Here is a 14,074-nt window from a genome sequence, read left to right on the forward strand (position 1 = left end):
TAACCACCAGACTACTCAACTTCTCGCAAGTAGTTAAAATAATGGACACAATAAATGGCGCTCAATGTGAATAACTGATGCACAGAAACACATCTTTGTGCGGTACCATTTGTAGGTGTCAGAATTCATCGAAAAAGGTGTATAAGCACGATCAAATGCGGTCGTCTCCGACGGCAAATAATGTTAGCACTGTTAAGTACTGCCCTTATGTACCGATGACTGTAAGATTTAAGATGCCTATGAGGTTTTGCAATGACAAATGGCAAACCTTCGACAATTTTATTGGAATTAGCCAAGGCCATACGCGAAACTAGGAGTGGACGTCTCATGCCGGGTATCGGAATGGCACTGTGATTCTTGCGGCTAGGACTGCCGGAAACGGTGGAGCATTCGAGAGGTGCGGAAATAAATTCTGCAGTTAGTGCAACTAAGTGACAAAAAGGGTAGAATTATTGATTTTTTCGCGCAAAATACGCAAAACCAAGGATTCTTTAAAAATTCCATCCATGCTCCCCCGGTCACCAGCAACTGTGTCATCCTCGTGGTCTGCTTTTGCACATTCGCAGAATAGTCTTCAAGATCACCAGACGTTTGTTGAAAGCTGAAGTAAAGATGATAATTCTATGAGATGTGCACATCTGTTTCAGCAGTCCGAGACCAAGAATGTGCACACTGCTCCAGAAGTCTCTTCCAAATGTGCTCAGACTGATATTCCTAGTGTGCATGCGGTACAGACCAGCACGCCGACAAAGACGGTAGGTATCAAGACCTGAACGACTTTTGTTCTCCCGTTCTGTTTTTGTTTAACCAATGTTAGCTGCATGTTCCATCTGAGAATGTGGTCAAAGGTCGTCGCTGATTTTCCATTCCAGGTCCCGGATCCGTTCCACGTAGATCCAAAATTCGTGTTTGAGAGTGGCACTGGATTGGAGTATGAATCGCGTTTCCCCCCAAAACCCGTGCAACCCCCTCCTCCAGCTCCACAACCTCTTAGCAGGCGAGAGGAAGATGTTTTTACACGAATAATTCTCCAGCTCGCTAGCCAAATTGAGAAGCCCACACCTACAACCTACACAGCCAGACCACCTGTGTGTAAGTTTGCATTTTTCACCTGAACGGATAAACAGGGGCTCTGAAAATGAAAATCTGCGGCTCTGTCAAAGATGTTGCAACCGCAAGAGATATCCCAACAAATGAGATGCGGCTCACTAAATCCTACTAAATTTCAATAATTTCTGCTCCAACCTAAAATGCTCTATGAACGCACTTTTTCTCGAAATAGCTTGTCACGGCAGACTGGGGAAAATGGGTGGAGTGGCTAATATGGCACATGAAGCAGGATTTAATAGGTACCATCATTTTCTCTCTCAATAATGTAATGTGAGTCGTGACCTTTCTTGTAACCTTATAATGTGCACATCGTATCCGATCGACTTCGTTTGAACCGGACCCCCTCTTCGACTGCGGTTTTGCTGTCATACATTTAACTCCGGAGTGGAAACATTTACACTATGCAGTCCTGCTCACTTTGTGCAAACTGAGAATGGACCATGAACACAGCTAGCAAAACTGGCCGAGTCTGTGAAACGTGAATGGTTCAATGTGATTTCATGTTACGCCACTGAATATATCCGTGATTCGAGCTCACTCTTAATGGGGAAATGAAGAGTTTTTGCGTACCAACCAAACCTTTGGGAATGCAACCTAGTGCACATGGATTCTCTGCGACGCTCTGAGTGTCATCTAATCAGGCGGCTGAATATAATCATTGTAGTCATGAGAACGAAGAAGGTAGATATCCGGCAGACTGCCTAATTGTTCGTTGGGTTGGGCAGTTTCGTTGTAAACGTTTTTCCACCAATAGGCGTATCCGACTGACGCAGTGTCCCCGTTTGGTGATACTTTTTCTTTCCACATGTTTCCCAAATCCATACCACTCGTCGTATTTACGCAGTATGTGGCTGTAGGGCCTTAATCCTTCAAAGGAATCCGGTCTATACTGAAGGACAGAGCAGCACTTTACGGCCGTTTCATCTTTGCTCTGAAATATCCGCGCATCTGATTAGTCCCAAAAACTACCCCACCGCTCCTGAATAGTGCTAGAAAAGACAGTCCAACTGTTTCAACAGCGGTGTCTCGAACACCGGTATCATCTTCCACCGTGCCCGAGACTATGTTGGACTACGCTAGGGTATACTCAGCTAGATCGAGGCCTGCATGCAGCTATCATAAGATCTGGAGCTACATCATCGCTCAGCTGATATTCAGCAGGCTGAAGCTGGCACCGTAGGCATACCAAGTTTTTGGGCTCGTAAAAAAATGGGCACAACACTACGGTTTAAGCACGCATTAGTTGCATTTTTTGCCAGCTTATCTATTAGCAATCTAATACCCCAGAACCTTAGGTTTGGTTTCCATACACCGGTATTCCTTTGTACGAAACGGGCTTATATGTATATATATATATATATATCCCAANGTCGTTTTGAAGATATCAGTCTATAACCCACACTCCTGAAAAATGAGCTTTCATGGAACTAGTAATTCCACGGAAATGAATCCTTTCATAGGATAGCTTACCCCTTGCCATCTTGGGTGTTATTCCCTTGCTCTGGACACCCATATTCAACATCCACATAGACGATTAGGAATTTAAAAAGAATTTATTCGAATTTTTGTCTATGACTGTCTGATAACGCTCTGATAGTAAAACTTGTTGCAATCAAATACATTAAGTGGTAACTTTCGTTTTGATCATGTCCAATCCAACCGACTGACCAATCATTGATTAAGACAGGATTCAAGTATGTTTGCGTGCGAGACTACTTTTCGGAGGACGAAACAACTTTCGCGATAGGCAATCCACTCCTCTTTAGAACTGTCCCGTTTATATCGTTTGTGGGGATCGAAGTCAAGTGTACTCAAATGTCTCATTCATTTCCGATAACCTTGTACGTAAGTAGATATTCTTTGGTATTAAGTCAATTGATCCCCGGAGCAGAATCGGCCAACCTCACGAATGTCTCAATCTGTACCTATCGGCTCTTGATTGGCGGCTCCGAGTTTACCTGAGACGGAAGTCCAGCCCTTTACTGTGTGCGGAAATTTTTGGATAAATTAGGGATCAAGATGCTGAACGTTTGACTTGCCCGTACAGAATCGAATTTTCCGATACACTTCTCGTTTGATTTCGTTCATCATTAGCGATCCTTTTTAACAAAGCGCACATCTTTTCTAATTAGTACCGCCATCAGAACAGCAGCTCCGTCAAATGGTCGAAACGGCATTACTGGAGCATATCGATCCAATGCTACAACCGATTTCCTCAGTTCGCAGTCCAGTCCCATCGTCCAGTCTAACACCCGCACCCTCGCTGAGACCGACAAAATCGACCGAATCGGAAGCAGAAGTTGGACAAACAAGACTCTCGAGCCCAGGTCAACAACCGACTGGTCCACATCCGCTCCGTGTCACATATGACGTAGCAGTCGGACCGTCGGTGAGTTCATCCAACAATGTTATTTATTACTGTTAAAAGTCACAGTTCACCGGCTGCTGATAGTCGAACGATACAGTGTGGATTAATAGAAATCTGTAGTATGATACTTTCATGAGTTGACAACGTTAGTACACCACACTGAGCATCTGTGATGTGAAGTCGTTGAAAAGGAAACACTGCATCATATATCATCTTAGATCAATAACTAAGATCGCAACACATGCTTAGGTCGTTATTCTCATTAGGTACTCCCCTGAGACTGCCTGCCCTCGTTCTGCACCTCGTCCACAATATCTTGCCAGCTCTGTAAGACCTTTTGCATTTCTGCATCCAGCCAACAGGATGTACACCATAGTTGTGTGCATCTGGTCACGTGCTACCCCGAGTTTAAGGACTTCCGCTGAGAAGTTCTCAATCTCTGGAACTTATGTTTTTGCCTGACAGCATTCGGCCCAAAATGATACACAAGATTTGAAAATTAGGGGCCTTAACGGAAACTTATACTTTAAAACCGTACGAAAACCAGCGGTTGGAACCAATATGGAGCGACTCACCCCTGTATCCGTGTTGGCTGGAGATATGCAACTCGATTTTTCATCCCAACCGGAAAAAAGCATCCATCCAAGCAGTACGACAAACGATGCTTCGTCATGGGTTGTATTTCGCTTTGCTCCCGTTCTGGCGTAATTATTCCGGTGAGTCCACACACCAAAAAGAAGCACTGGACTCGAGTCTCGCTCTTGTTAGAGCTCATCAGCAGTGCATATCCAATCGCCGTGCCGAGATTTGAACCTCAAACATCTGACATGCGAGGCGAGCGTGTAACTACTACTCCACCAACGCACGTTGGACAAATCTGAATTTTCACGTCTGAACAGGTTTTAACTTAATGTATCATTTACCTGACGAAGAGCCCATAACCAGTTTCAGCAGTTTGTAACCACATGCCTTAGTCTAGAGGTCAGCTTGCTTAAATGCAGTTGATCACCAGGACTGTCATGTGACAATGTCACTTCAAACTTTTTATAGCCCCTATTTCCAACTGTTATTATCACCACTGCCTATCGAGGACAATATTTCTGGACACTAGTCCCATTTCCTCGTGGTAGTTTAGCAAAGTCTGTATTCCCCTTCAGATTCAGGAGCAACTGGCTGAGGAAGACCGAATGCAAGGAGTAAGCACGCTGCACGATATCGACGATGTCTCTTCTCACAATGGGATTCCTACCCCGACGCCGACAATGCCAGAGCAGTCAGGTGGAACATTAACAAAAGCATCTGACCGTGTTCGGTAAGTCTGGATCACTTTCACCTGACAATGTCAGCTTGCAAGCATAACTGATTCCGCAGCTGAGGCAATTCTATCCTCATAAATCGGTTAATGACGGTCCTGACTCTACTCACATATGATATATTGGCCGGCAAATGCACTCCTAACTAGTCAACAGTGTTTTGCAGAAACAGCACGGGTCCGAGACAAGCTGCTGTCGAACATTAGCACAACTGTACGGCATCTTTTAACGTATCTTTGTCATGTAATTGAGGCCAACTTAAAACTCGGGAAGCACTGTTGACCTCTGTTGAAATTCACTTTGCAGAAACAGCATGGGTCCGAGGCAAACTGATGTCGAATATTGGCACAACTGTACGGCATGTTTTAGCGTAGTTTTGTAATGTAATTGAAGCCAACTGAAAACTCAGGAAGCACTGTTGACCTCTGTTGAAATTCATCAGCAGTGCGCTTCTCACGAAATTCCAGGACGAACTTGCAACCTCCCGACTAGTAGTTTGGACACTTCACCGTTCGATCACAAACGGCTGATCAGTAGTCTGATTAACTCACACTTTGGCAGGATTTAGCGCCATTTATCCTTTAAAAATGAGATCCATATCACGTGGCCATTCGTGTTGATTAGCTGCTCACGTGACTACTTCTCAGATGGAGGTTCCACTCATCAGATGAAATTTATCGTTCATCTGAGCTCCTTACAGATTACTGGTAGGGCGACGAGATTCAGTACTTTTTAATCAGCTGTCTTTAGTCCAACTGTCCATAATGCATCCTACATATAGTGCCATATATATTCTGTACTGATTCCATATAGCACATCCTATTCTAATACTGGTGAAAGGAACAAGGCCTCTGCTGCTGAGTTATTTAATAGGAAATGCCAACTGACCAGTTACAGACTATTGGGCAGGGAAGCAAAGCTCTCATGGGCATCTTGTCTACAGAAACTGAATATCCGTTTCCTCTTTGAACGGGTCCTTCTGAACTTTGCTGGCTATTCGTTAACTGTTGCTCGAATCTAAGCAAATGCTACAAAGCGACTCCACAAATTCCGCAATAGATCTTCCATTTCAAGAGTGAATTTAAGAGTTGAAAGCATACTACTCGCATGCCTCCCCCATCAGTAGTATCACCGTTACACTGGTAAGTAGTCGATATAAACCGTCAGTAGCCCTCCTGTTTTTATGTCGCAAGCACCATTGTAATCAACAATTCATCACTTAAATGGCTCTTATTCTCTACCTCGTTAACCTAACACACTGTTAATTTGTTGACCATTGCAAATTGACGGTAGTTCAGAATTTGACTCAGCTGAGAGCGTTATCACCATCATCGTCATCGTCATCGTCATCATCATCATCACCATCATCATCATCGCTACCAGCTGTAAGAACCGCGTATCTGTCGTACAATAGTTGTAGCTGCCACAATTTTGTCCATCGATAGTTAGGGGAGGTGGGGTAGGTAGCTGCGCATAGGTGGGGGGAGCTGATAAATGGATGCGTAAATTCAACTTTGTCAGTGGACCTTCGCGTGGGGAGATTGAGAAGGGATCTATACATTGAAGGCAATAGCTTGGATGTACCAGCGCCATTGAGGACGTGACTGTTTCGTGTCTGACAATGTCTCCAACCATCAATGTGGTTCGTCTCGGGACCCCATCCGGGAAGACGACAATGACAGCGCAGTTGATTATGCCGGCAATGGCTTCACACATCACTGCCGAGTCATTGCTTGACCTCCCCTGGTTCGGTTCCACCCTTCGCGTGGTTCTGCAAAGGGAACCCTTCAAGAAGTCGGTGGACTGGCATGCGGAGCACGTGGCCGAGCCAGCACAACTTATGCATGAATAACCACACGAGTTTGCTGTTTTCCCAATCGGCCAATCTAACTTCTTGGTGTGATGCTGTTTATGAGTAGTATTGCGTGTGAAATTATTTGTAGCACAGCTTAGCTGGTTATCTGAGCTTTTCTCCTTCCCGTTCGGATATTCAGAACCGAGAGGATTTGTGGTGTGTGGCTTATTGAGTATTAGGTCCGCGTTTCGACCTGATTAGGTAAAGGGGTGTCCAGTGTGCACAACATTTTGATGGTTACGAATAACCTTGCTGGCTGATTGCATTTGTTTCAACTTATTGAGGTACTACCCATATCTGGTGGTCTGAGAAAGCACATGTATCAGAGGAGCTTTAAGGAATTTCAATTGGAAAATTCATTCTGTAAACGAGGTCAATCTATGCTGAAAAGGTGAGAAGTACTGCATACTTGTCTGATCCCTATAGAGTTCTGAAATGGCAACCACCCGGCTGGTAGTTTGCACACAAATCCGGACGGTCAAGTAAACGAAACTGACAACCCTTTTTCGAGTTTTGTTTTAGTTTTTTGATGGACACCTGTTATCGTCTGGTATTGAATGGCTCACGCAGTGATTTGTGATGGGGTGAAGCATTAGACCAAACGCTCCGTTATTCAGTTGTGAATCAGAATTGTCTGTCGCATAGAAGCAACATCAGCGGACGCTTGTGAATGCATATACGTGTATCAAAAGATGGTCAGCGTTATCCTGGTTGACGAAATTCCACACCTCAAGTAGATGCTTCATGATTGACCTCAAACATCTCACCTCTATCCCAAGCAGACTTGTGACCCCGAGCAATTCAGAACGGTGTGAGATTACTTTGAAATGCGTGGTTTTCGTCAACCTTATGATGACGAAAGCAGGTGTCATAAAAATTTCGTTTCTGGTTCTGTATAGTATAGGTATCAGACCACATGCAGAATACCCTCTGACGAGTGTGCCAGGTCAGGGAACGTGTGTATAAGGCAGGTTTGAAAAGCAAAGAGCACTCTCTCTTGAAAATCACAACCAAGTAGGTGAAAACACATGTTTTAAGCGTTCTGCGGTGCACATTTCTTTGTTCTCTGGGATGTTACAAGGGTCTGGTTCATTTATCGACAACTCCCCTCAACACATCAACTGATGAAGTGATTACATACATGACTGTTTCTTGTGGCATGTCTGTTTTTTAGTGACAGATAATTCGTAAAAAATCCTCGGAATATTTTCCCGAAATGAGCTGCATAAAATTGCGACTCAAAGCATGCAACAGTGCTATTTCGACCAGTCCGGAGGCAGGGCAGTGTCGCGTATCATCAATTGGGCGATCCTTCTGTTGTACGGTTTCTATGTTGTGTCTTGCTGAACGGTGGTGCAACTCTGCCTCGGTCCCTTGACTTCCTGCTTCGCCCACTATGGTATATCAGAAGGCACGGTAGCTCTATACAGCCCTTAATGGAGACAAAGGAAAATCATTACAACTGTATTTATAGGGTAGTCACAGAGTGTTCCACAAGGTCGTACCAGAATCTCCGTGTGGGGGCGAGAACCATCGAGTTAAAGATGCTCGACTTGGATTGGCTGGCATTCTACCCAATAAGTACGTGCCTTCGTTTGGTCCGTGTCCTGCACGTGACACATCCGTCCAAATGATGTGATGTTCGGTTATTAGGGACGGCTGGCCTCCGGACAGTTCATCTTCTTTGCCGGTTTGCGTTTTCTCTCACTCTTGACTAATCTCCGCTGTTGTCCAAATTCTCTTACTAGCGCCAGACCGGAAGTCCATTCGGTCCAGACATCACCCATCCACTTACCTCCAGCTAGTCAGTCCTCATCCCCGTTGCAGTCGGCATCGACTGAGTCACTGGACATTACTCCGCTCGCAGCTGATTTGCCACAGATTCAATCACAGGCGGAAAGCACAGGACAAAGTGAGGTGTTCAGTCTGACCCTACCAAACACGTTTAGCGATGGTGTTTGGCTTGTCGACCGTTCGGAAGGTGAGGCTCCTCTCCAGGTCACGAGTGAAGCAATGCAAATGTTGGCCGGACGTTTGGAGAGCAATCTGTTTATGCAACGATCACGGGTATGTATTTTACTGCACCATCAATCATTCACTTTGCGAGAACCCCATACAGGAATGACTATATTACTCTAATCGGTCCGTTTTCTTTCGGTTCGCCTCATCATAGGACTAAAAATTTACTTTGATTGTGCGACAAGCATCCTTTGATTTACAAAAGAATATCAAACAGTCTGAGCTATTCTGTGTAGTATGAAATCCCTCATTCGTAGTTGAACTTCTCTATGGCTTGTTTATTATAGCCCTTTTAACATGTGTTTAGACCGGATGTGATCATCCCAGGTGAATCGATGCGAAAGACTACATTTCATGGCACTCTAAGGGTGGGCTTATTCGATGTGTTGGAGAACCCCACCCTTACGACTTTCCATGTGCTCCACTTTTTGTTTCAATTTCGGGAACTCTGCTCAAACAAATCCAATCTGTTTTGGTCTCATTTCGCAAAAATCAAACGACTAATGGGAAGTAGTACGGTCTGATTTTGCAGGTTAATACGATAGATAGCACAATGACCGCAGCAACAGCAAGTCAACCTCCCTTATCTTTGAGAATTTCACGAGTTTTTTTTCAACACACTCAGTGATTCCAGTTACTAGAACGATGCAGACTCCACTTAATGTAAGATCGCTTCGGTGTGTTGTTTTCATCAACTGTTTTTACCAACTGTTTGCTGTTCAATCCCAGATGACTTTAGCGATTCGGCATTATTTTGATCCCTGAACTATGATCGTTCTCACGGTATTTCTTGATTTCATCGCTGAAGTGCTGTAGACAGGCCGATGCGTGTGAGTGTCTTGACTTGGTGTCTAGAAATATTCCGTGCTGTTGTGATTTTTGTTAGCAGTTTACCAATGCAATGTCCCAACATCACGGAGCAGTAACCACGGTATCCTAAAAAGGCCAGGTATGTATGAACGTATGTCCGATTCGGTAAACCGTGAACCGGGTGTACTTTGGTTCCGCATGCTACCGTTTAGTTCACTGCAAAAAGGAGCGTGGGATAGAAGATGGCAGTTTGTATTAAAACAACAAGGTCTCAAAAGAGTTTTAAAGCCGTCGGTGTCAGTAGGACATCACTGTCTCTGGCGTAGTGGCTCCAGCAACTTAACTTATCCAGTCTAATCAACCGATAACCAGCAGGGCCGTCGTAGATTGCATTCAATCGGTTCAGCTGGTGATCACTCGATGAGACGTGTCGCTGAAGAGTAGGAAGGTGCTAGCACCGGCTTCTTTTCAATCTTATATCACACCGTCTTCCAACATAAAACCAATCGTCCCATTGGTTTCATTCACTTCGCAACATTGACTGTCCGTGCCAACAGTATTCCTGTTTTATAGTTTCACATGTCTTGTCTTCCTTCTCGTGAAATGCGAAATATGGCCTCGAACCTGTTACATAATCTATTCAGATGAGTCAAGTCAAGGATTTTGTCTGTTTTTCACGTCCAGTCACTTGCAAGTGAAACCGAACCTGAGTCAGACACATCAGCTTTACTCAGGCACCAAAGAAGCGACGGTGAAATTCCGACAAGCGGGCCTCTGCCGAAGAGGGGGCTGAGAAGTGGTGATCCGCTAACCAACCCCTTGTTACACCTAATGGCTTTGCAACAGTCTAGCGGCTTTGATATATCAAAGCTATCCGAACGGGATAGAAAGGTAGTGATGAAAACGAATGCTGTCATGAAACGCCAAGGAAAAAAGCCACGCACAGCTCAGTCTCCTGAGAATTCATATGGCCAAGCTTCAATTCAACCAGCAGAGAGCTCACCTGGACTTGTAAAGCCGGTCACCATGATTGATGCATCAGAAGGCGACGACGGTGGAGAGTCAAAAATGCTGGAATGGTTGCAAAGTTTGGCTGGATCTCCGGCACATCGTACGGTACAGTCTTCACACAAATCACCTCCATCAAGTGAGTTCGATCTGAGAGGGAACCTCACTGTATCCGTTGTGTACTCCATGACGTATCCCGAAGACCTTTTTGCCCAATCGACTGTCCTGGCAGTTGGGCTAACTGCGTGAACTTATTACTTGCTTTTTCTACCCAGTGACACATTACTCCACGGTAAATATCTTATGAGTAGTGTATTACGTCTAGACGTGAAACATGAGGCGGTCTGGTGCGGCACATTCAGTTGCTTAGAAGCACCATAAACGAGAGATTTAGTTGGGTTTCAGGTGAGTCTCCCGCAAAACGAAAGTGGTTTGCAAATGAGCGTATTTTGCTAATTTCGTCCGCGCCTACCTTATGAGCTTCAAGGAGGGCGAAACCGGTCGTGGGCTATCGAAGAATTGCCAGCAACCGCCTGAGAAGTGTATTCACCTTCAACTGTTTTGAAGTGTGTGTGCTTATCCGTAAATCACCTAACTCTACGTATTCAGCATCATGCCCCACTCCTTTGTGACAGTTTTCACATATTTTGTAGCATAAATCATGGAATGTGGCGTGAGTTTTTACTTCAATAATTCCACACTACTTTAATTTGTAGATTTACGTGAAAAAAATTCATGCCTCCTCTGTTTCAGTTCTCAGCTGAACACAGTTTCTGATCAAATCAAGCGAGGTAGTGAATCCAAAAGAAACCACTCCTGAGGTTTAGAAATTAGAATTCAAAATTATTAGCTTGAGAAAAAATCATTTACATCACTTTAATTTCCTGATCCCAACATAATTCTTCGAAACTTTATAACTATAGAACCATCTACGAATAGAACCGATCCGAACAAAGTCTCGATGCTCAATGGGGTCGAAATGGTTCAGTCCGATGACTCAGATGCTACAGAAGCTGATGTGGCCGAAGAGGAGGCATACGAAGATGATTACGAACCAGAATCGAAAGGAAACTGTAGCAGTCCGAAGTCCCATAAATCTGCGGATGGGCCCAAAGATCGGCCTCTGACAAGTGGAAGTTCGCCACCGGTTTGGGCGCGTGAGAAAGTCCCAGACCACATGCGTCATGCAGTAACTTTGAGTGACGATAGTGATGACGCAAACTAGTGCCTATCCAAGTTTTAACCGACCATTCAGAGGTGACTTGACCTTTTGTTGTAACTGTATTGTCATGAAAATAAATTCTCTTCATGTTTTTGATCCGTACGCTTCATTTTCCATTTGAATATCCACACGCTAAGGGGAAATTTTTGTGGCTGCTTCGGTGTGTCAGAGAGTTGCGTGTGTGTGTGTCCGTTCGTCGTTCCACCATCGATCTGGCGTGTGACTTGAGTGGCTGATTGGGTGCGTGTCCGATTGATTTGTTCGCATGACTGGGTTGTGGGGTGACTGGACGTATGACTCAGCTGTTTGCTTACGCACCACGAAAGCGGACCAGTTGACTACCTGTACACAATAAACTCGTGTCTTTACTTACATGTTTTCTGACTCACTCTTTATCCCTAAAAAGTAAAGCAGCCACAACTCTGCTCAACCATCTCCTTGAATTTGAGAAATCTGGTGACCCTCTAAAAGGACTTCCAATAAGGTTTCTAACATTTCATGAATTGGTCTGTGACTCACGTGACGATATGATCCCCAATATGGTCATGTAATCTGAGTGACAGCATCTTCTATTCGACTGACGAATTTGTTTTTTTTTGCCGTCACTTATTTGGAACATTTCGATCCCTATCAGAAGTTTGAACTAATCAACTTTCTCAATTAGCATACCCCAACCTTAGCTACGTAACTGACACCATGTTCCTGATTCCAGTTCGTCAGATTCTGTAATTCGAAGGCTTGAGCTGGATTATCCTCAATTAAATGCATAAATCCTGTGTTTTTGAACTCAGTGTCATTCATTTCATTCCAAGATTATGTTCAAAACCTCTCGGTTTTCTGAAGTTGCCACCATGGTCACATGAAAGGCTACTGCATCAGAGATTGTTTGTCAACTTCTGTTACCCATTTTCGTTAGCAAGTGCACACTACTGAGGGTTCTAAATAACGTCGAAGCATACGTGCAATGTCCCTTGGCTTTCACGTATGGGTTAGAACCACTGACAAGATCGAGTTTCAGTCTAAAAAGTCTCTTTATTTCCATAGCTTTCCCAGACTATGTGCTTCTATATCTAGTTAACACTTTCCCACCAAATTTGGGACACACCCTTTGCTATTTTTTAGTATAATTGCGGAGAATACTGGATTAATTTTTTTTACTGTCATTGTGCATATTAAACATTGTTTTTATCTGCAAAAATTTTCTAATCAATTGGATAAATCTTCGGCACCTTCCGGCTCCCTCGATACTTTGCCCTCGATTGCACAACTTCCCCTCTGAGGACCATTCAGACTGAGTTGACCGATTTTCAGATTACTTCACCATCCTTGAATTTCTGTTTCTACCATTCCCTATCTAGTTGTCCGAAATTCGCCAATCATATTTCGCACCATCATCATCACCTTGATCAGTGTCTTCGTCCACCGACCGCGTATAGATGTCGTGAGTATCGCTATCATACCAGTCCTCACCGCTAACCATTCGCTTCCACATCGATGCTCAACACCAAATAACGTTGCCTGCAACCCTAAGGTTTCAGGAGGCGATCTGACCTTTTAAATAGATTATCTACAAATCAGGGTTGCTTTTGCGGAATTTCACGTCTCGCAGGCGTCCTACGTCTCTGCTTTCAATAAAAAAACCAGAAGTAATTCCATCGGGTTCACAACATCTGAGGGCTCCATTTTGAAAGGTTCTGAGAATATATGAGAAAGCAGAGTTTTGTGACTCTACACACAGCAAATATCTCAACTTATATAGATTGCTACAGTAATGCATGGATGGCTCAGTTGGACAGGTTGTGCCCTTTAATCCGTTTTGCAAAACTCTAAACTTACACAATTGAAAGACTATGAACAACTCCACGCCAGCTACGTCAAACATGTATTTTCTTCCACACAAAAAGGACTCCTTATTGTAGCGACCCAGTCACACACATGCTTGGTTGTTCAGCTCACAGTCGCTCACTGGATCGCGAGGCTTGTCTTTTTTCTCATACGCACAAACACATCGCATTAAGCTGACTCATCGGACATCGATTGTCTGCACCGCCTAGTCAGCGTAGCAACCACTCACGTGCCGACGCGCCCACATACACGCACTGGGGCCTACATAAAGGGAAACCGAACCCAGGACGTCAACGGACAACCATGGTGTGCGTGTAGCAGTCGAACTGCGGAGAAAAACACGCTCCCGCCGACCGGACTTCCACCAAGGGACTCCCATATACGATAGGTTCCCTGTTGACTTGCTCCACATTTAATGGTGTGCTGCAGATCGTTTCTGTAAACTACTGTCAACCAAATTAAAGACAATTAAAAGTGCATGTATTTCCTGAGTTGTATTATGGCCATCCTCAGCTATGCACCAA

At 44.4% G+C, this 14,074-nt stretch overlaps 1 protein-coding gene across 1 annotated transcript; it reads left to right on the top strand.

The window, feature by feature from the left end:
• Positions 1–1,078: 1,078 nt before the first annotated feature.
• Positions 1,079–11,725, top strand: T265_14781 (hypothetical protein; the record flags this gene model as incomplete). The annotated part of the gene is made up of 6 exons (XM_009175230.1): positions 1,079–1,092; positions 3,243–3,499; positions 4,636–4,790; positions 8,395–8,713; positions 10,160–10,622; positions 11,407–11,725. The coding sequence occupies 5 exons, from the start codon at positions 3,272–3,274 to the stop codon at positions 11,706–11,708; spliced, it is 1,467 nt and encodes a 488-aa protein (XP_009173494.1).
• Positions 11,726–14,074: the final 2,349 nt, after the last annotated feature.

This window comes from Opisthorchis viverrini (genome assembly GCF_000715545.1).
Source record: "Opisthorchis viverrini unplaced genomic scaffold opera_v5_266, whole genome shotgun sequence".
Lineage (NCBI taxonomy): Eukaryota > Metazoa > Platyhelminthes > Trematoda > Opisthorchiida > Opisthorchiidae > Opisthorchis > Opisthorchis viverrini.